Here is a 22594-nt window from a genome sequence, read left to right as displayed (position 1 = left end):
TAAACAATTAGTTGACTCAGCTAAATAGCAGAGCGAACAGTCAAGTAAGTTTGTTTGCAAGGTGCAAGTATTGATCCAAAATGAGAGCTTCTTCCTCCTTATAACTCCTTGGGCCTTCCTTGCCTCATGTGGACCCCTCCATCCAGCGATTCGACTTCCCTCCAAGCCATTCAAATGGCCCAGTCCGAATTCTCATGTGGGTGGCCCCCACATTCCATTAGCAGCCAAATAAATTCGAATTGCCTCCTAAGTCCCTAAGTCGAAAATGTTGGGTTCTTTTCCTTAGCCAAAATTGTACAAAATTGTGTAGCAACACCCTGTTACAAATGTATTTGAGAAGGGACATGACAAATTACCCCTTAAAGATGTTGTGGTTCATTGCTCATCGGAGTTGGGATATTACAAATTCCTTTTATTTAGATAGATCATGATATGTCAGGAACTAGGTGATGGCTAATGAGGGGGGTAGAGCTCAGGCTAGGCTTTTGTCCACACACTTACACTTTGTCCCAACCATATTTTTCCTTTTTCAATTTTTCTTTTAGTGTGGATATGTAGAATTTTATCTTTCTTTAAGCTACATCAACCTCTTAGGGCCAAGTTTTCAAGCCCTTATGCAAAGACAATACACAAGGGAAACCAAGGAATGTGAGTAGTGAGCAATCAACCTGAAGAAGGGAGATGGGGCAAGGGAAAAGACAGAAAGAGGTAATTATGGATTACTATGGACATGCAACATCAATCAGTGCCTCCTATTCATGCTCCCCTTGGATAGTGAAAAAAAGGCCTCAAGAAGGTTCACTGATTAAACTAGGTGCAGTTGATAACCAACAAGGTGAAGCAAGGGAACAAGAGTACAATCAAAAGCAGTCAATTATCCAATTTAACCTGAGATCCACAGTAGAATTCCTTTAACCATTAAATGAAAGAACTTGATATAAAAACAATTAGCATACCTCAAATTTGAAGTCCCACCATCAGGCAAATTGGCTAGATGACAAAAATGATTGATTGAAGAGTAGCCGAGAGACAACTGAGAGTGGCTATCTGTGGATCAAAGTGGGGTTGTTGGCTAGAAATCTAGATCAAATGAGAAAAAAAAATCCCTTAGGGGTTACACACATATTGGTGGGTAACAGTAAGATAGCTTGAAATTACATACATCACATGGAAACAACCACAAAACAAACAAGATACTATTAAATCAACCTAGTGGCATGCACCCCAGAACCAACCTCCAAATAGGAAAAGCCTTTAGTGTAGGCAATGCGCCATAAACCACCATTGTTTCACAATTTTTATCCATGTGGGAATCTACACAACACATGTGCACATACAATTAGGAGAGTAGTAATATGGAATGAAATCCCATCATAGGGTTATGTCCCTATAATAAGAAAGCTTGCAGTTACAAACATTAGAAAGATAACCATCACAATCTAAAGAGGACCCACAATACATGACACCAAAATCATCGATGATATTAGTATCAGAGTTAGGGAATATGTTATCACATCGACCTTGGGACTTGTACCCCAAGGCTAGCTTCAAATATTTTCATGGTAGTAATGGCTCATAATACACCTTTGTCACACAATTGTCATCCACATGGGATTATGCACAACACACACAATAAGAAAAGACATTATTAATGTGAAGTGAATTCCTATAATAGGAATATGCCACTATTGTAAGACAATTTGCAATTACAAGGACTTGCACCCCAAAGCCAACTTTCAAATTTGCAAAGCTTTTGGTGTGGGTAATGCCTCATAATACACCTTTGCTTCGTATCCATGTGGGAGTATTCACAAGTTAAACACACAATTCAAAATAGAGTAATAAAGTGGAATGTAATCCCATCGTAGGGATATGCCCAAAGATGTTAGACTTGGACTCGGAAAAGACTCAGCGAGCCTAGGGCTTGGCAAGACTTGGTAACTCAACAAACTTAGTTCAAGACTCAGTGACCCTAGCAAGATACATTACATACAATAACCATAAAAAGATATTCAACTATAAAAGTACTCACAAGATATCAATGAACAATCCTTTTTTATCCCAAGATGACGTCTCCACAACAAGGACTAGTCCCCAATATAAAAAATCCACAAAGATCACATCTCCATAAGAGTAGCGAGGTACAAGAGCTAGGCCGAAATTCTCTAAGAGGCCAGAATAATCCACAAACGATGACGAAATGAAAGAGTAAGGTGACCTTTTATTTATGAGGTCTACCTCACTTCATTTAACAAATGCAACCCCTAAACAAGTTTGATAATGAGCAAACATAAAATAATCCTTGGGTTACAAGCCAACCCATTAGCTCAACATGAAATAATGCAAAAATAGACCCACATGTGTGAGTTGTAAGTCTCTAATATGATGATGTCATGCCCTTTTTGGGCTCCAAATGCCAAGTTATGGTGAAGAGAAGGCTGAAGGTGCACCCAGGCTTCATGATCATCCATCATTTGGGGGGTAGCTCTCAAATCCAAACTCAAAGCAGCTACAAGGGTCCCAAATCAAGCTGAGGTGCTCCCATGTGTAATATCCCCAATTTTGGTTTTTCATTTAATATGATTAACAAAGTTTATTGGGGAAGTGCTAAGCCTAGCACAATTTTGTAATCCGGGCATTGGAGACATTTTGGGTATGTGGGACTTAAAGAGAAATACAAAATTCCACCCCTCATGGAATACGCACCCCTTGGAGGAAAAGTCAATTGTGTGGGAAGGGGGTCGAAATAGTTGGCTAAGGCACCCACAATGAAAAAGGAGGCAACAATTATAAATAGGGGGTTGAATGCAGCATAGAGCACTTTTGATAATTTTTCATTTTACACATTATTGCTCACGCTGTTTAGTTGAGTCACAGGTCTTGTTTAGCACCAGAGGTTTCCAAGGGGAAATCTCACCGTCTTCTTCGGGTGGACCATGAGTGCCAACCTAGGGAGGCAAATTCTACTCTTCTTTGGTAGCTGGGAGGATACCACGCAGAAGCACGAATTCCTGGCACCAATGAGACGTGGAAAAAAGAGTTACGCAGGGCTTGGAGAGGTATTGGGTCAGAGAGGAGATTTGTTGTTGTTGGGTTGTCTCCTCACACAAATCATTGCCGGAATCTAGGAGCAGAGGTGCTTTTCTCAACAGAACGAATTGGTGTGGCTAGGCCTGCGTCTTTTTCCCCAGGGTTGCGCAGAGGGCGGTGGAGCTATTTGTGGGGAGGCTTGATGAGTGGGATTGAGGAGCTGGAATTGTTTGGGATTTGATTAGAGGGGAATTGGAGGAGAGTTATTATCCTTTGAGGAGCAGAAAACGCTCCCACTATCACAGACGACATTTTCCAATAGCAGAAGAGGGCCAAGCATTTTGGGGTCAATTTTGGAGCGTCAAAACTAGGGAAAACCCTTTCTGGGTTTTTTTGGGTTTATTGAGGTAAGGCCAAGATTAATTTGGAAAAATTTTCTGGGCAGATTTGAGGGGTCAAACAAGGGTCCCAACTTAGCTAGCAAATAGAGGAGCTAGGGGAAATTGGGCCGCAATTCTGAGGTCAACATTTGGCAATTTCCTTCGTGGGTTTTTGTGGGTTATTGGAGAAGGGTCCGGGGTTAAATTCTCAGAATTTTCTAAGCACCAGAGGAGGACCTAGCAGCCATTTCTTTCTAGCCAGCAGTGTAGATTTCAAAGGCAACACATGTCACAAAGCATAGAGGAGAAGTCACTTCCCATCATCCGGGCACCTTGTTTTCTCACCTGGGATTTGTCTAGCTTCCCTTTGGCAAGCCCAGGTGCACTTGTTCTTGCCTATTGTACTCCCACCATGAAATATAATAAAATGGCTCAACTTCTTTGGGGATAAATTGTTAATGTGGTATTATTTTGCGGTGTTTTAATCTTTGGTTGCATTTAAGAAATTTGTGGTTGTTATTACTTAATATTTCCATTAAGAAATTACGCTCGTATCAGAGCCATGATCATGGCTAGTTGTGGGGCGAACAACTAGATCATGGAAGATTTGTGCCTGTATACACAGTGACGGGTTTAACCATAAACGACCCATGGCTCAAGGGGGATTTAATATGTGCGAATTCTTGACCCAATTGATGAAGGTGTCGGACCAGATCTATCCTCTTCCTTACAAAAGAGACACTAGAGTTGCACAGGTCGTGGGGGTGCAACCATCTACACAGGATTGTGGGGAGCAAGTAGATACACCCAGTATGACACAAGGGTCACCTGTGTTGGAGACTTCCTTGACCATGTCGGTTGACATCTTAGTGGAGAGAGTAGAGCATACCCCAGTAGTGCCATCTGTTGAGGTGGTGACCGGGGTCGTGTCTAAGTTTTTGGGTGATAGCAGCACACAGCAAATGGGTGAGGTGCCAAGAGACGTATCCACCCTTGATGAGGCACCAGGAGATACAGAGGTATTGGACAATGGTCACACACAGCAGTGTCATCAGTTTCAGGCCGACCTTCTAGCATTAAAAAGGAAGGCCACATCAGTATAAGAGGCTATTCTGTCGTAGAACGAGGAGCTGGAGGGCATGAGAGTGGTTTGTGTCGAGTCAACAGCCAATTTGGGTCACATTGGGGAATGGTTGGATTCCATAATGGTACAGTTAGAGGGTACATTGGAGAGTTAGAGCAGCCCTCTTCAAGCATACATAGATGGGGCTAGCAACACTGTTGGGTCACCTTTGCCAATTGGGGAGAGAGAGAGAGAGAGAGAGAGAGACGGAGCTACCTAGTCAAATCTCATGCATTGATCTGGATAGCGAGATGAGATGATCGGAGTTGCACAGGGTGGAGTATCCGCATGTTGGGGTTGTTATATGTGCGAGAGTTCGTGCATTCGATCCCTCTCTTGGGGTTGGATGGTGAGAGATTCTAAGTTGGTACCTGGTGGAGTGGGCTATGGAGATGGTGGTGGACCCGAGTGTAGCTCAGCAGGAGCTTCTAGGCACTGGGGATACTGGAAGCCCAAACTGGCATTGGGATCCGGGTGGGACTACCTATCATTTCCCAGGTATGCCGGTTGACTACGACCTGGATGGTACAGTTGACCTAGCAGTTGAGCGTGCACATTTGTTAGGGGAGTTTCGGTCAACACCAGGGGCCAACCAATTTATGGAGAGACTCCTTGGGTTGTCTTAGTATGACAATTGTACACGGGATCACGGGATGATCAACATACTCTGGAAGGAGTTTGTTGGAGGAGGTGGCATTGGCAGGCCACCATACGGTGCCTTGTATGGAGTTGGGGATACTTCACATTTGTGTGGGGCACAGAGGACGCAAAGAAGCAGAGCAGTGGTGGCATCACTACTAACACAGGGAGATTCACTTCTTGGATCCCTCAGGGAGGATTTGGAGTGGAGATCCATTCATCGGCGGGTATAGTGATGTGATGATGGAGGTGATGATAATGATTGGGTGTAGGCTGACACGTAGAGACATAGCTCTAGGCCATCACATCCAGGGATGTGTGGGAGCATCTAGCGTTGAGCAGTGGTCTACAGGTGGACATGGAGATGCATGGTGGTGTGTCATAGTGTGTTGGATTGCGTTGTGGAGTAGGAGTGTCTTACATCACATTGAGTACACGCAGGGAGTGACTAGTGCCTTGACATAGACAAGGCACGGGACGGTACAGGGTGGTATAGCGGTAGTCAGGGATATCCTGTGGTGTACAGGGACAGGATGCAGCATACAGTGGCATGTCGAGGAGTGTGGTGGTACTTGGTGCTATGTAGTGGCATATGGTGCGGCACAGCGAGCCCTTGGAGCGTTGCCTCCAATGAGACTTGTGGACAGGGACATTAGGTGTACTGTTAGGTGCAGCTCACCTGGGATTGACAAGGATGCAGTTGAGCTCCTGAGGACGCCATGTTCAGCAGAGACAAGTCTTCGACTGGTTTATCAGCAAATCCGAGGCAGAGAGAGGGGCATCCATAGGGTTATTCTTCAGTACCCTTGCAGACTCTTGATCATACCCTTGGGGACCTACCCACCCATGACTCTCCAGTTGAGACATTTGGTGGAGGCACGAGTTGACAGATATAGGCTTAGGGATGGCGTGGTTTATTGCTGAGGTAGCATAGGTTCCACTCCTGGGCTCACACATGGGGATTTGATTGCGAGGGAACTGCATGATGCACTTTTGGCGAGACAGTCTGAGGTGTCACAGGAGCCTGAGGGACAATGGATGGTAGACTTCGTCTACAGGAGGGCACCCAGACTCCAAGCAGTATCCAGGTGTATCATCAGGAGTTGGGATAGCGGATTTCACTGCGTGGTTTGGCAAGAGCAGGGTAGGTTGGCATGTGTGGGACAAACTCCTGATACTTGGGGTCCACCCATGGGATACATACAGGGGTCAAAGATGAGGGCCAGATGGGTTCTAGCAGGTAGCAGCGCTACGCAGCGACATCCCGTGAGGAGTGGGAGTTATGAGCTCCCAGTATGGTTGGGGGATCCAAGGATCTAGTTGGCGGGTGGATCACTCCACTTTATGATGAGCAGGGTCATGGCAGAGGGTGATCCAGTTCACCTTGGGTTTGACACATGGGGGATCACTGAGACCTCCACTGCATGGCGAGGCAAACTTATCTTGTTGTTGCTTAGGGTCAAGATTGGCAATGGAGGGGTAGATATTGGCATCATGGAGATGCCCGGGCAAGATGAGCTTGGCCTTCACAAATTTTTCGCCACTAGGCCCCAGGAGAGGAGGATACAGTCCGCACACGATGGGGAGTATGTCATAGTCAGAGTAGCGCAACGTCAGCATGGTGGCACCACTCTGAGATTAACGGGGGACCTGAGCATTATAGCTCTTCACAGCTCAATAACCTTTAGGGATGAGCTAGCTACTACAAGGGAAGATCATGCAGATCTTCCATTGGGCTTTAGCAAGTCACTGATGGAGTGGGGGACTTCATTAGCATGGCAGGTTGGTCAGCAGGATGATATCAAGAGAAGCTCACGTGAGCAAGACGCTATCTCTGTAGGGATTGGGTGGTATCTTCGAGAGTATACTCTTGGAGTGCATGGGATGGCCTACGTGGTAGGCCAACTTCATGAGGAGTTGGACGTAGTGACACATTATCATGATCCTCTACTCATTGATGGCATGCAGGGGGCTTTTGATACTTATACCGTGACAGATAATGAGTGGAGCAAGGGGAGTTTCTGGTTGGATAGGATGGCTTGGGATCCTGGTATTGAGGGATTCCTTCATGTCAAGACAGTGCAGAGGTCAGGGACGATTCAGTGGTGCATCTAGGTTCCTGGCGCATTTTCAAGTGACAGTGGAGGAGCAACAACTAGAGAGGATATTTGTTCAGGCATTGCTTGAGGACAAGCAATTTTTGGCAGGGAGGACTATAATATCCCCAATTTTGATTTTTCATTTAATAGGATTAACAGAGTTTATTGGGGAAGTGCTAAGCCTAACACAATTTTGTAATCTGGGCATTGGATACATTTTGGGTACATGGGACTTAGGAGAAATCCAAAAGTCCAACCTTATTGGAATGTGGGGGCCACCCCTCATGGAATACACACCCCTTGGAGAAAAAGTCAAATGTGTGGGAAGGGGGTCAAAATAGTTGGCTAAGGGACCCACAAGGAAAAAGGAGGCAACAATTATAAATAGGGGGTTGAAGGAAGCATAGAGCACTTTTGATAATTTGTAATTTTACACATTGTTGCTCACGTTGTTTAGCTGAGTCACAGGTGTTGTTTAGCACCAGAGGTTTCCAAGGGGAAATCTCACCCTCTTCTTCGGTGGACCACGAGTGCCACCCTAGGGAGGCAAATTCTACTCTTCTTTGGTAGCTGGGAGGATACCATGCAGTAGCACAAATTCCTGGCACCAGTGGGACGCAGAAAAAGGAGCTACGCAGAGCTTGGAGAGGTATTGGGTCGGAGAGGAGATTTGTTGTTGTTGGGTTGTTTCCTCACACAAATACTTGCGGAAGGAGGGAATTTCCAGGAGTAGAGGTGCTTTTCTCAGCAGAACGAATTGGTGTGGTTGGGCCTGCGTCTTTTTCCCCAGGACTGCGCAGAGGGTGGTGGAGCTATTTGTGGGGAGGCTCGGTGAGTGGGATTGAGGAGCTGGAATTGTTTGGGATTTGATTGGAGGAGAGTTCTTAGCCTTTGAGGAGCAGAAAACGCTCCCACTATCACATACGACATTTTCCAGCAGTAGAAGAGGGCCAAGCATTTTGGGGTCAATTTTGGAGCGTCAAAACTAGGGCAAACCCTTTCTGGGTTTTTTTGGGTTTATCGAGAGGCCAAGATTAATTTGGCAAAATTTTCTGGGTAGATTTGAGGGGTCAAACAGGGGTCCCAACTCAGCCAGTAGCTGGAGGAGCTAGGGGAAATTGGGCTGAAATTCTGAGGTCAACATTTGGCCAATTCCTTCGTGGGTTTTTGTGGGTTATTGGAGGAGAGCGCAGGACTAATTTCCCGGAATTTTCTGAGCACCAGAGGAGGCCCTAGCAGCCATTTATTTCCAGCCAACAGTTTAGATTTCAAGGGCAGCGCAGAGCATAGAGGAGAAGTCACTTTCCATAATCCGGGCACCTTGTTTTCTCACTTGATATTTGTCTAGCTTGCTTTTGGCAAGCCCAGGTGCACTTCTTCTTGCCTATTGTACTCCCACCATGAAATATAACAAAATGGCTCAGCTTCTTTTTGTTTTACAACCAGGCCGGCTCAACTCGGAAACGGCCGAGTCAAACCGAGCCGGTAAAAAAATGTGTGACCAGGCCAGCAAACCGGCTCGGTTGACCGAGTCATTGATGACCAGGCCGAGTCATCCAATGACTCGGCCTAGTCATCAATGACTCGGTCAACCAGGCCGAGTCCGTATTGACCAGGCCTAGTCATTGGAAAACGGCTGGGCAGCGTAAAAAATAAATTTTATTCACTTTTTTTTGGATTTGTGGTGTGAAATTAATCTGTTTGGATGTCTGTAATTTTATTATGAAGTACACAATGCATAAAGTATGCCATGAACCATGGTATGAAGCAATAATGGGAAAATGATAATTATAAATCTTACGAGCCATGTCTGAGAAATGTCAAATCTGAAGTTGATATTTTCGAAATATATCAGGACTGAGGGCCAGCTGAATGCCCTTCTCCTGCTCAGAATATCGGATCTGAAAATGAGTTATTTCAACTCAAAATGATCTCGGAAACTTAACAAAAATGCTGCCCTAGCAATGAAAAACTTGGTTGTGAAGAAACCAACGCTGAAAATATGCTTAAAGTGTTCTATAGCTGTGCTTTCTGGTGAAAAATCAGGTCTGAAAGTGTGCTCTAGCTGCCATAGAAGTGACAAGATGAAGCTTGATTCTTTGAAAATCAGATCATAAAGTTTTGCCTTAACAGCTAGCTGGTGAAAACAGCCTGAGAAGTGCAAATTTGTGCCCTAGCTCCCCAAATTAGTTCAACAAAAATCACAAAATGTGCCTGAGATGCTATTGCTGTTGAAAATCTGCAGTATTTAGTTTACCCTAAAAATAGTAGAGGTATGTTGTAGTTGTGTCCTAGCTGCTTGTTGGAGTTTGGTCTCACCAATCAAAAATCCCTTCACAAAAACAGAAAAAGAGCTGAAATGGACAACTTTGGCATTCTACTGGAGAGTGTCCAGTTGACAGTGGTCTGTGGGTCAGACCACATATGTCTTGACTTGACCTGGTTTTTAGGTCATTTGTGTCTGAGTGCCAGCTGTGGTTTGAATTTTTGAATGACTTTAATCATTGCATAGAGGATCAATGGTAAATCTCTAGATACCAAGTTTGTGACCTTCCGTGGAAGAGATGGAACGTATTTCACCTCTTGGAAATTGAAGCTCCATGAGCCTACTTTGATCATATGTTGTCTTCCATCTATATTATAATGCTATGTGTTTGGAAACATGAATGAAAATCTTTAAAAATATGTTGAAAATATTTAAAATTATGTTTTTTTATAAAAAAAAAAAATATTTAATGTATTTTTTACAACGACCGAGTCATTGAAATCGACTAGGCCGAGTCATTACCGATTCGGAGTCGGAGTCGGAGTCGATCCTCGGCCGAGTCGGAGTCCTGGTCGGAGTCGTAAAACACTGGGATAAATTGTTAATGGGTTGTTATTTTGCGATGTTTTAATCTTTGGTTGCATTTAAGAAATTTATGGCTGTTATTACTTAATATTTCCATTAGGAATATTACACCATGTGATCTCCATGGGTCTCCAGTGGTCAATGTAGTGCCTCCTTTATCCAACATTAGGGCTCCATCAGGTTCAATAAGCCCTCAATCATCGAATTGAAGACCATCCTCATCTAGGCTCTGAATCATGGCTTGCCCATCAGGTAGTGTCAAGGCCAGCCCGAGGGCAATCTTGGTCCAGTGGTGCAATCATCAAGAATCCTCTATGCTAGGCAAAAGAAGATCAATGTCTTGGGTCCTGAGGGTACTTTGGGGTGTCTATCAACTACTCAAATCATCATATTCCCCAACACTCTGATGTAAGTGGGAAACATTGCATCTGCTAAGTCATCAACTCCTTTGTATGGCCTAGGTCCCTGTGGAGTGGGTGCCCTCAAGGCCTGTGCTACTATGGACTAGCTGGCAAGACCAACTAAAACTTTAGTGAAATCATCCATTCATTAGAGACTGAGATCATATAAGCATCTAAGTGGACCAAACTTGTATGTTAAGGGCATACTAATACTTCAAATTGGGATCACCTTCCAATATCTAACTAGACCAAGTCCCGTAAAGGTGTTCCCTACCTTGGTAGGAGTGGTTAATAGTCAACCTTATTAGGTGCTTCCAGCCCATAAGGGAAGGTGGCATTTCCAAGATTAATGCTTTAATCAATAGGTGTTGTTGTAAGTTAGTGGCAATGGAGGGGAAGACTTCATGGCCAAGTGTCATGGTCAAAGGAACCAGCGAATTGGAGTCCACATCCTAAGAGTAAAGATGTAATGGAGAGAGCAATCATGAAGGCATGAGTTACCCTACTTGGCCTACATTTTCCACCCATCTAGTGTGCCTTTTACTTCTTTATAATAATGCTTTCATTTTTGGATTAGAGCTTGTTGTTTATGATATAGCATTTAATTTTACCCCTTAAGATGAGGCAGTTCGTCACTCATCAGGGTTGGGACATGCAAAGGTTCCTTTTAATGAGGAACATCAAGTGCTCAAGAACCGAGTGATGGCTAATGAGAAGGGTAGAGCTCATGCTAAGCTTTTTCCTACATACTAACTTATGTCTTGGCCATCTTTAGCATTTTAACTTTCTTTTTCTTTTATTTGTGGCCACATTATGCTTTTCCATTCTTTTAGCTGCATCAACCTTTAGAGAAATGTTTCCCGACCCTACTCAGGGATGTGGATAAGAGGGGGGCCAAATATCGATGAACCAATGACAAGTTAGAATCGAAGAATGACGATGGTATATAAAGTGCTCATAATGTGACATGGAAAGTGTTAAGTATGGTGGAAGGGAGAATGAACACAATATTTCAATCCAAATTTTTCAAGTAGTGCCCCTCCTATAACCCTAAGGTCTCAAGGGAGGTCCCACTTGACTAGGGCTAAGGATTAACCCCTCTGATAAGGTGAGAGAACATATTTACAGTCAAGATTGGTCAATTTTCCAAATCACCCCTTTGTCCATACTAAATGCCCAAAACATCAAGTATAAGCACCCGATTTCAAAATTATCAAAATACTTGTTGAGTAGCAACCGACCTTCATGTAAGAGGAATGTCGGATGGTGAGAGGTGCATGGCTAATGTAAATGGTAGAGGCACATTGCATATCATCATCAAGTAGTGAACGTCAAGGGTTGCTGGCTGGCCAGCCGGTTCGCTATCAAATGTTAGGAAAAAAGTTTTCTCCTATGGGGTTACCCATTTTGGTGGGTAACATACCCCATGGACATAAGGTTATATCTTCCCTAGTAAATTTAGGAATAACACTTAGGGAATTAGGCCTCAAAGGATAATTATAACATTTATGTCTTAATAGTCTAGTATTTCACTTCAATACATGTCAAAATGGGGAGTGCCTAGTCTCATGTGTACCACATGGGCTTTAATTTACAACTCCTAATGACCAATTAGAAAGTGAAACTTAGGGAAAACGTCTCAATAAAGAATTAGAACAATATAGTGCCAGTAGACCAATACCTAGGCGCTCAATCTAAGGTTTAGGATTTTAAGTTTTAACTAAAATAACCCAAAGCAATTAGGTGTGTCCACACTAAAAAAAGTAAAAATGTGAGAACTGAGGAGTTATCATAAGGTAAGACTTAGGGATCCTAAGCAAATTATGTGGTATTCCTCCTAGGAGATAGAATGAATTTGAATTTACGCATTAATGTGGATTTTTGCCTAGGAAAAGGCAGAGATGTGATGTGATACACAAATTACTTAGGCAAAGCGATGAAATGCAATGAAATGTAAGGGTGAAGTGGGTTTAACTTAGGCAAGAACTAATAACAAGTTGTAATAAGCAAATTACCTCAATAAATAATGAGATGTGATGAAATATTAGTAGATAAACTAGGCAAGTGCACCACTATGCTAGAGGACATGAACACAAAGTGAAAGTGATTCACTAGAACATGACCATGTCACCCCCGTGATGAAGAAAAAGATGTATCACTGAAGCAACCTCTACCAATATTCCAACTTTTTGAAAGTTAGAATCATACCAACAACCTGCACAAGACGATTTACAACTCATGTTAACATGCGAGGCAAATGCCTCAAAATGTGTGCCCAAAATGACGCCATTTCCATATATATTCTATGTCCCCAAAGATGCAAATCGCTAGTCCATAATTTGGTCAACTTGTAGGATAATAGGAGAAAATGGCCCATAGTAAAATATTGTGTATATGTGCCATCACTATAAAATTCTCCAACAAATACATACATGCTCTAAGGTACATCATCGTAAAAGGGGCGGTCTCACCAACATTAAAATAATAATAAGACACCTCTGAATATGTGCCCTCCAAAATACCAAGTTGTGACTCGTGAGCCAATATACAGGGAATTGACCACATCCAAGCCTACTCATAACGTAAAAAAAGGAGATCATGTCAAACACTCCATCCTAGTGACAAATAGATATGCAACACCATTTGCTAAAATCATGCTATGTCATTTTGGATCCATCCATTATCACTGGGGTGATCATGTCTCAACTCCCACCATCATCGTCTGACCCCTTCGGAGCCTAGACACATCATACATCAGCAAAGGTGTAGCACTCGCCAGGGAAGATTAGCGATATACCAAGAAGAAGACCACGATGCCAGTGTAAGTCCCGTGAAGAAACAAGCTTCACCACCATCTACTAACATGCTAAACCATCCATTAATGATATGCCACCATGAAGAGAAAACCAATAGAGAAACTCTGACAATCCAACACAAAGGAGAAATGAGTCTCCTCCAACCTTAAGTCACAGGGTTCAGTGAATTTCAATGTTGAAGATTGAAATTCGCTGCACTCAAAATCAAATCAAATTTGTTCTTTGAAATTTGCTGAACTTAATGGCAAACTTGGAGAGGAACACGAACACTAACGCAAATTTTGAAAAAATCGATTAAAAATCATTTAAATTTCATTTTTGTTCTATCAAGTTCGGTGAGGGTTTAAAGTTTAGAAAAATTTTAAAAACAACTAAAACTTAAAGCTAAGTTGTAAATTTCTAAGCTCCTGCCCATATTTCACTTCCATTTTTCTTTTTTCCGCGGCGCATCTACATCGATTCTTGAAGCGTCCATTTTAGCCGTGACTCATCAAGTGAGTCTGTACACTGATAAAGTGAGAGAAAACCATTTTATTTGCTTTGGATTGGTTGTATGTGGATATAAAGATTATGCAAAAACATTGCATACATACAGATTACATGTTTGGGCTTCCGCGTTTCTATCACTTTTCTGTGTGTAATGTAATCCAGCACCTCAGTTTGCAACAATGACTTAGCTGACATCTCAAGCCCAATAGGCTCACGCTCACAGTGCGTAGGCATACCGTATCAGGCAGCCAACGCAGAGTGTTAGTGCACCATGCATAGACTTGAAGTCGAAGTCGTATGCTTAGGCAGTAGCCGTGGCGTTGTCTACCCAGATGTCAATTTCTCCAGGACAACCAAAACAGCTAGAATACAGCCAATTTTTTTTTCAAATAAATCTGACATGAAATGAAATGAAATTCTAACAAGACTGATATAGTCGATGGGACCACTAGCTTCCCTGCTTTTTGCCTTTTATAATTCAATTTTTTTAGTATTTAAGTTCATGATGAGTTAACCCAACCTTTTAACAGTACCCTCACTGAAAAGACAATGCCAAGGAATCGATGTTAAAGTACCGCTATAACTGTCTCTGATGTCTTTGAAAGCATCACATTCCAAAATAAATGTTTTTCCAATTCCACTGCCCCAAAAATGCAAAAAGTACACACCCCTTCTTCCCAAGCTTCTTTAGGTCTTTTCCACCCACACAGATGTTTTTGATGGTTGAAATGGATTCAGCACCATCAAAAATTTTAAGCACCATCCAAAATCTTGAAGGTTGACAGCTGTCAAATTTACCATCAAAAACTTTAAGCACAACCCAAAATCTTGAAGATTGACAGTGGTCAAAATTTCCAAAAATTCAGCCATTTTTAAGCAAAAAAATATATTCTTGAGAATAATTGCCAAGGCTCAAAAATATATTTGTATATATATAAACCTATCTTTTATGAATAAATGTATATGCAAATAACTTATATATAATAATATTTGAAATTCTAAAGTTTAAATTTATAAAATTCTATAATATATTAATTTTAAATTATTTAATATTTTATTTTACAAATATTATATCATATAAGTTAAAAATATAGGTTACGATTTTTGAGTGAATGTGGTTGAACTTTTATATATATATATATATAGAGGCCTAATTTAATTTATAGATAAAACTGTATTTTTTACAACTATTTTTCCGGTTAATTGTAATACAACTATTTTTTTTTCCGGTTAATTGTAATCAAAATTTGACAGAGTTTTAAAAACTTGAGTTTAAATTGTTTAATCTGCATAATTGGCCCAGGGATTTTTCAGAGATATAATATTTGTGGCTAATTTTATCACCTAATTTTTTATTTTAATTTTTATTAAACTTCAAAGTCGTTTAATACTTGAATTCAAACCGGGTGACTTAGCTCCCACCAATGTAACCCTGCAATCAAACAACCAAATGATAGCACCATTTCTGAAAAAAAAAACAGGTTTTATGAAGGTGTCATCCTGCAAAATTCTGAAATGTCTGATAAACTAACCGTGTCAATCTTCATATGCAATGTGGGGAGCAACTGTAGGAACATTAAAGATTCAGACTATAGCACTCGGTCCGATATTTTAGCTTTTCTAGTATGGGTTGTAAGAGGAAGCAAAGCATCGTAAAATACTTGATGTACTATTGTAATTCTGTAATATAACTCAATTTTTCTAAAAAAAGAAGTTTGATATCCTCAAGTGAAAAACCCTTTACTGTACGACTTCTCCCAAGCTAAAACTGATTATACTTCTTATTCCAAACCCTAGCTACTAATGGTTTAAAATCAACCCTCCATATCAAAAAATCAATCTGTCCAAACTGTAGTTGTGAAAATTCAGCCATATCAAGCTGCAAGACTTTAACCGTTTGGTAGCTTCTTTTATTTTCATGGAAGAGCTAGAAGACCTCCTTTTGTTAATGGGTTAGGTTAAATTTTGATTAAATCAAGATTAACTTATTTTTTTGAACTTAAAAAATAAATAACTTTATGGTTAAAATAAATAAATAACTACAAGAAATAATATGGCATTGGGATGCCCCTAAACCATATTGGGTACGTCAAAATAACATATTATTAGGTACAAGGCAATATTCCTATCACCAAACAAAAACATTCTAAGGCGACGTGATGCACAATAATCGTAACATAGAAGATAACATGCAGAGCGTGTAATTCGGTTATTTTATGCAAGGAAACTCTGCTAGTATTTCAATTTTTGGGCAAAGAATTCTTCAATAATCGCAGCGGCTCCCTCTTGGAGTAGTTGGATGCAATGTTTCCGCTAAAACGCCATTTTTTTTTGTAGTAGATATGGAGTATGGATCAGATAGGTGAAGTGCAAGATGATACTAAGTATGGGAAATTACCAAAAAGCATAATCTATCATGGAAACGTGGTTACAAATATAAGAAATGAAGCCATTTCTTTTACAAAAGAGAAGTGCACATATATTGCAGATAGTTATGTAGATGATGGGAAAAATAAGTCCCCTCATCCCCTATTTATACTAGTATAGTATAGAGATGTCCATTAGGCTATGGCCAGCATGATAACGATCCAAGTTCAAACCCTAGTGCATAGAGAGCCTTAATAATGTGCATATACTATAAATTGGTTGAGTTTGAAAACTTTACCGTGAAGTGTTTACCTTACCCTTCTCTCTATATATAGACACACACAGTAGTATAGAGTTACAGGTTGAGGCCTGCTCCCAGTAGTAGTACAAGACGGCTCAATAGGAATACAACTTACAAGGACATCAGTACCTTGTGGACCCACCTCACCTTGTTACTTAAGTTGGTTCCCCTTTCTTATAAATATTTCTTTGTTTTTTACAGATCCAAGCTGTCTTTTAATATATTTTGGCTATGATATGCTTCTTATGTGTTCCCAGCAGTCTTCTTATTGAGGGCCATAACACCAAACCATATCTTGTAGAAAGCTAGAAGCTAGGGCTTGCTCAGATATTGACTGAGTGAACCTAAGAATGAATTTTATTAATTTAGAAGATATAGTTATAAATTTTGAAAGAAGAATAAATGTCACAGCTTTAATAAAAACAACTTACCTCAGAGAGAATCATAGCAAGAATAATTCCTAGGGTTGTTGGGGTCATTGTTCATCATTCCTAAACTCCACAGTAATCATGTTACCACTAGTAATCATGTTACCACTGACTAGCACTAGACACATTCTTAGAAGAATAAAACAAGAGAAATTAGATTAAATGTCTACATATACTCGATAATAGAAAGAAAGGTAAGAGAAGATAATTTGATTGATGTCCAACCAGACTAAGAAATAGGTCAATGGAACTAAAGAGTACATCCAGTCATCAACAGAGCATGGGAGCATCTATAATATTCCCAGTGTTCCATGGGGTTGCATCCCCCCGCCTGGGGGTCGAGTTTCCTAGCTCCCTTGCGCTCCAGGGACTTGGGGACGACTGGGGTCGTTTCACCACGCTCCCAAAAAGCAGGGTACACGCGGAAACTTGTAAAGGGGTGTTTCCTCGATTTTTGGGTTCAAATCCTCCAAATGGGGTCGTTTCCTAGGCAAAGGGGATCATGAGGGGTCATTTCCCTGGACAAAAATCGTAGGGGTCAGTTAAGCGCGCTTGAGCCAGAGAAGTTCTGGGATGGGTGACCTCCTGGGAAGTCTTGGTTACCGGGTGCAAGCCCCGGAAGTGATGATTGATGCTATGTGATTCGTTCTCCACATTTCACTAGTTTCAATCCCACTTCTTCACCCTGTGAGCATCACCCGATGCAATGAGTGCTAAGTGAACTATTCAAAAATCATGAGAAATTAGTCAGTTACGACTACCTCTCATGGAAATGGTCATACGTGAATGATCTTACTTAACGCAGTTGAATCCCAAAATGATATCTAATATAATGCACTGCGTAAAACCCCCATACTTGAATCGCAATTTTTTTTAATGAAACAAAAAATTCCTAATTTTTATGAACCGGGAAGGGTTTAAACTTTATTTTCAATGTTCATTTCACATCGTTTCATCTTTACATGATATCGCTCTACTCAGTCGTCCTCTCGTCCTTTCACATTTGCTTTTCTGTTTCAGACTTCAGTTGTAGACTTCAATTTATTTTGAATTTTGATATATGATATATTAGACTTGAGTCTTGACTCTTGATGTATCAGACTTGACTTCTATTTCAATACTCAATATTCATAGTTGGAACTTCAATATGATTTAAACTTTAAAACTTTAAACATTTATTTTCATTGTACATTGTTAGTAGTTACAACGTACAGTTACAAACTTACATCACTTACATGTATGATGTATGATTATATGATATCATGCTTTTCATATTAAATTTTAAATTTGTTTCAGACTTCAGTTATATGATTCATCGATTTATCATGTATCCTTCATGATGTAAGTGTTATATAGTTGGAACTTCAATATGATTTAAACTTTAAAACTTTAAACATTCATTTTCATTGTACATTGTTAGTAGTTACAACGTACAGTTACAAACTTACATCACTTACATGTATGATGTATGATTATATGATATCATGCTTTTCGTATTAAATTTTAAATTTGTTTCAGACTTCAGTTATATGATTCATCGATTTATCATGTATCCTTCATGATGTAAGTGTTATATATTATATAATGATAAAGACAGTTACATTATAAATATTAAAATTTCAATGATATATCATATATTTTTATATTTATAAGTTTTTAAGACCCCGACATCCCACGTTTCCTAAAAATTGGTGGGGAGCTTTTGCATAGGCCAATCTTGCATATCCCCACTCCATCACCCCCACATCCCACAACTTGGTGGAACATTGAATATTCCTAGATGCTAAAAAAACTAACCAAAAAGGAAAGATGCAATTCGTGATAAAAAATAAAATAGCAGATCTGGGAAAAGCTGTGGAGGAAAACCTTTAGAGGCACAAGCCCCAATTTCCACAAACAAAAACAAAGCAATCAACAGAAATGCTAAATCCAGCACTCACGATAACAACTGAGTATTTAAGGCATGTTCGAGATAAATTTAAGAGTATAAAGATCTAAAACATGTCATGTTGGATAAAGTGGTGTTAAGGACATCACTGAACCAAAGAACATGCCAACGTTGTTGCTAAAAAGGTTAATGGCGTTTTCAGGTGAAGGAATCAGATACTTACAAAGTCAGAGCAACAACAGCAGCTGGCACATTCAGCAAGAACATTTTAAAATAATCCACAGTCAAGTCACTGTAGACCTAAACACAGAAAAACAATAGCCGTTATCAGTTCCAATTACTGTATGTCATTCTAACCCATCTGGACCAGTCTATATCTATTATTTGTTTTGCTAAGTTATCCTCTTGTACTAATCCTTTAATAATAGTTTCTAAGTTATGTTACACCAAAAAACTAAAAATACAAGTGAAATGTATATAGAATCTAGATCATAAATAAGTCACCGTTAACCTACATGACACAAATAGCTGAACGAGGCAATTGACTGCAAATACTGAACACCATTACTTCCTTTTTATTTTCTGAATCAGTTGTATCACAAGATCAATCAAATATAATTACTCCCTGCTTAATAAATCTAGTTTTCCAATTCATTGAATCGCAACAGATTGAAAGCTTCTGCATTTTCCATGTCAGCGAAGATGCTATTTAAAAATTTAATCAAAACGTTATGGTACAAACATCCAATAGTATATGGTATTGCAAAGTCTGAAAACCTACTTTTCTACTGCGGAGACTGCATCTGGGACCTTCTAATGTAACTTTGCTGCCTGCTTTCTGCAAAAAAAATGATAACGAATAGGGCATTGAAAAAAGGGGGAAATGAAAATATCAATAGTCTGATGATAATGAAATAATAATAATAAAATAAATAATTAGTTAGGCATGCCCCCTTCACAAATTTAAAAACTATTTCATTTTTTCTACAAAGGAACCCATGATGAGGTTATTAACATTTTCTTTTACAAAAAGCTGAGTAATAAATAATACAATATAAATAAAAGTACAGACTAGGTGAGCAAAGGAGAATTGCTTGTCTTCTCTACCCAAGCAAAGAGAACAACGACTTCTGACTGAGCCCTATGTAATCTGATTACATTTCTATATAATTGAGCACTGAGGGAACTTTGGAGTCAACAGTTACAAGTGATTTGCTACGTATAATAGTTTACTCTTCTTTTCATACATTTCAACTAGGACGACATGAGATGTATGACAGGTATTTTTATTTCATATGTCAAAGAAACCTAAGGACCTTGAAATGTTTAGCTAGTACTTGACATAAATGCAGAGAGCATTAAACATTGGGTGGATCTAGTCACTAACATGTTTTGTATTTACTTCTCATCTAGAATGTCCAGAAGTACAAGGAATTGAGGGCCTACTAAGTATGGAAGATATTTATTAAAATGACTCCATTCTGTATTCCATTGAAAACAACCACCAGACAAACTCACCTTAAGTCTGATCTTCAAGTCATCATATTCAGCATCCGTCATGATTTGCTTGCCCACTACATAAGCTAGTGAAGCTTCCATGAACTTTTGCTCATCTGGACCTGCTCATCAAACCCAAGTTCATTATTGAAAGTTGTTACTTTCAGAAAAAGTATCAAATTAATACTTATCTTGCAATTTACAACAATCCTGCAGCCTTCTTACACAATAAGATAATCCATCAGCGAAACAATTAGTGTACATTTTGACACTACAAAATTTTAGAATGAAAGACATACTGAGCATAACAACACTGCTTCCCTCCCACATTAATTCCTCTTTCAGATTGTCGAATTCCTCATTAGTCATAATTGATTTCTTTTCAAAATAGAAAGACTGCAATGCAAACAATGAATAGATATTAGTATAAGATTATCATAATATAGAAGAATAAAGAGTCTGTACAAGATTCACATTTTTGCCTCTTCTCTGAAATCAGTTTATTCAAATCATTAACTAGTTGAATACAAGATGTTCATCATATCACAAAGGGATGTCTAAAAACTTTGCATTGCCTGTAGTGCTTCAAGAAAGTCTTGCTCAAGCTCTCCCAGTGTCCGTTTCTCTGCTTTCTTATCTATGCTGCAGTATCGTAAAATTTTGTTGTCTACAATTTCCTCTTCTTTGACCTGGCCTGCATGTTAGCATCTTTGTTTGGCATAAGACCACTGTCTCTGGCAGGAGAAAAAATAAAACTTCTTATGCAATACAATTACTGTCATCTTTAAGAAAACCACATTTCAACACAAACTCCAATGCAGTGACATGTTGACAGAACTTTCAGAAAAATATTCACTCTTCTGGCAAACTACATGGCCAGTATAGCAGTACAGTTTAGGTCAGCATTGTCAGGCTGGTATTCTGCACATTAAAAAATTGTGGGAAAAAGGCTTACATAAAGTGAACAGAAGTCCCAAAACCAAGTTAGCAATCAAATAGCCTTGGTCAGAAAAAGAGGTCAAGCTTGTGAAGAGTATCCTCCAATTTCAACCTCAACTATTGATGGTATTTATGAAAGTTTTGCAAGAAAGAGACTGCTGTGCATCAGGAAGTCTTGGAACGAAATGTGCAGATAGAAACATCTGACATAAACAAGTTTCCAGATTTTAGGCATAATTCCAGATAAGGATGGACCAGTAAAAGACATACAGATAGGTACAGGAGAAAAGATAAATCCAATTGGACTGCACTAGAGCATGCAAGATACTTGAATATATGATATGCCATATTTTCATTACCATTTACAAAGGCAGACATTTAGTATGGGAAAGAGACCAAATTCTTAAACTGCAAACAGTGTGGCAAGAATTCTGCTCCCATTCTGCATCAGCTGGTGGGAGCAGAATTCAATATATATATTTCAGATATTGGAAAAAGAATGCTAACATTGCAAAGCAGGACATGAAGTTCAATCAGGTCATGAGCTTTGAAGTACTTGAAAGAACAGCAAACAAAATGCAAACAAAGAAAGATTAGGAAAAGGAAATGCAGGAATGAACCAGAAGAGAAGCACAGACAGAAGACCATTTTCCATCCAAGTCCAAGAATGCCCACATCCATAAATATCAGATAATAGTTGAATGGTTGTTAAAGTGTTGATATCTGAAATTTTCTCCGGACAGTTTACTAGGACTACTTGCAAGTTCCAAACCCACAAATACATCTAATGTACCTCTATGCAATGGGACTCAACAACTCCAAGCACAACTCTTGCAAGGGCACTATTGCCCCATCAAGGGAAACTACTTCCAAACCACCCTCTCAAGGGTGCATTGTTACTACTTGTGAGCTCTCATGTTCACATAAATGTTGCAGGAACCATCCCCCCCACAACAGCTTAAAGGCCGGAACCGTGAACCATGTGGATTTGTGCCCAAACTGCAGATGGAACTGCAAGCCGTGCAGTTCCGTACCTGAACCACAAAAGGAACCGCGAACCAGAAATTTGGAACTGGGCTTCACATGAAAAATCACAGTTCCTGGACCTGTAGGAACCATGACAATTCCACAGGCTGAACCACGGTTCCGACACAGTACTGGCGAAATTTTGGCACGGTTCCAGAATGCTTCTTGCGCAGTTCTAGATGGAACATGCACAGTTCTGCGGGGGGGGGGCTTTTTCTTTTTTTTGCCCCTCAACTGTGGTTTAAGTGGGGCCTAGGGTGAGTTTAGGGAAAGGGAGAATGAGGTTAAAAGGCCTCTTCCCCCTCTCTTTTCCTCATTCT

At 40.1% G+C, this 22594-nt stretch overlaps 1 protein-coding gene across 3 annotated transcripts in view; it reads right to left on the bottom strand.

Annotated features, from left to right (window-relative positions):
- The window catches only part of LOC149204871 (PGR5-like protein 1B, chloroplastic), a 226711-nt gene that overhangs the window by 186987 nt on the left and 17130 nt on the right, over positions 1 to 22594 (bottom strand). For all 3 annotated transcript variants that reach the window (XR_016252394.1, XM_089394817.1, XM_089394816.1), the window contains exons 2-6: positions 20885 to 21003; positions 20609 to 20705; positions 20331 to 20431; positions 19594 to 19650; positions 19036 to 19112 (exon numbers count right to left, since the gene is read on the bottom strand). Coding sequence is in view for 2 of the 3 variants with exons in the window: in XM_089394817.1 (XP_089250943.1) it covers positions 19036 to 19112; positions 19594 to 19650; positions 20331 to 20431; positions 20609 to 20705; positions 20885 to 21003 (451 nt within the window). In the remaining variant the exon portion in view is untranslated. The remainder of the gene's footprint in view (positions 1 to 19035; positions 19113 to 19593; positions 19651 to 20330; positions 20432 to 20608; positions 20706 to 20884; positions 21004 to 22594) is intronic.

Source organism: Pinus tabuliformis, chromosome 1_2 (genome assembly GCF_031772625.1).
Source record: "Pinus tabuliformis cultivar Carrire ecotype Pingquan chromosome 1_2, CPIR1, whole genome shotgun sequence".
NCBI lineage: Eukaryota > Viridiplantae > Streptophyta > Pinopsida > Pinales > Pinaceae > Pinus > Pinus tabuliformis.
The sequence above is the reverse complement of the archived record's forward strand: the minus strand, read 5'-3'. Positions and strand labels throughout refer to the sequence as shown.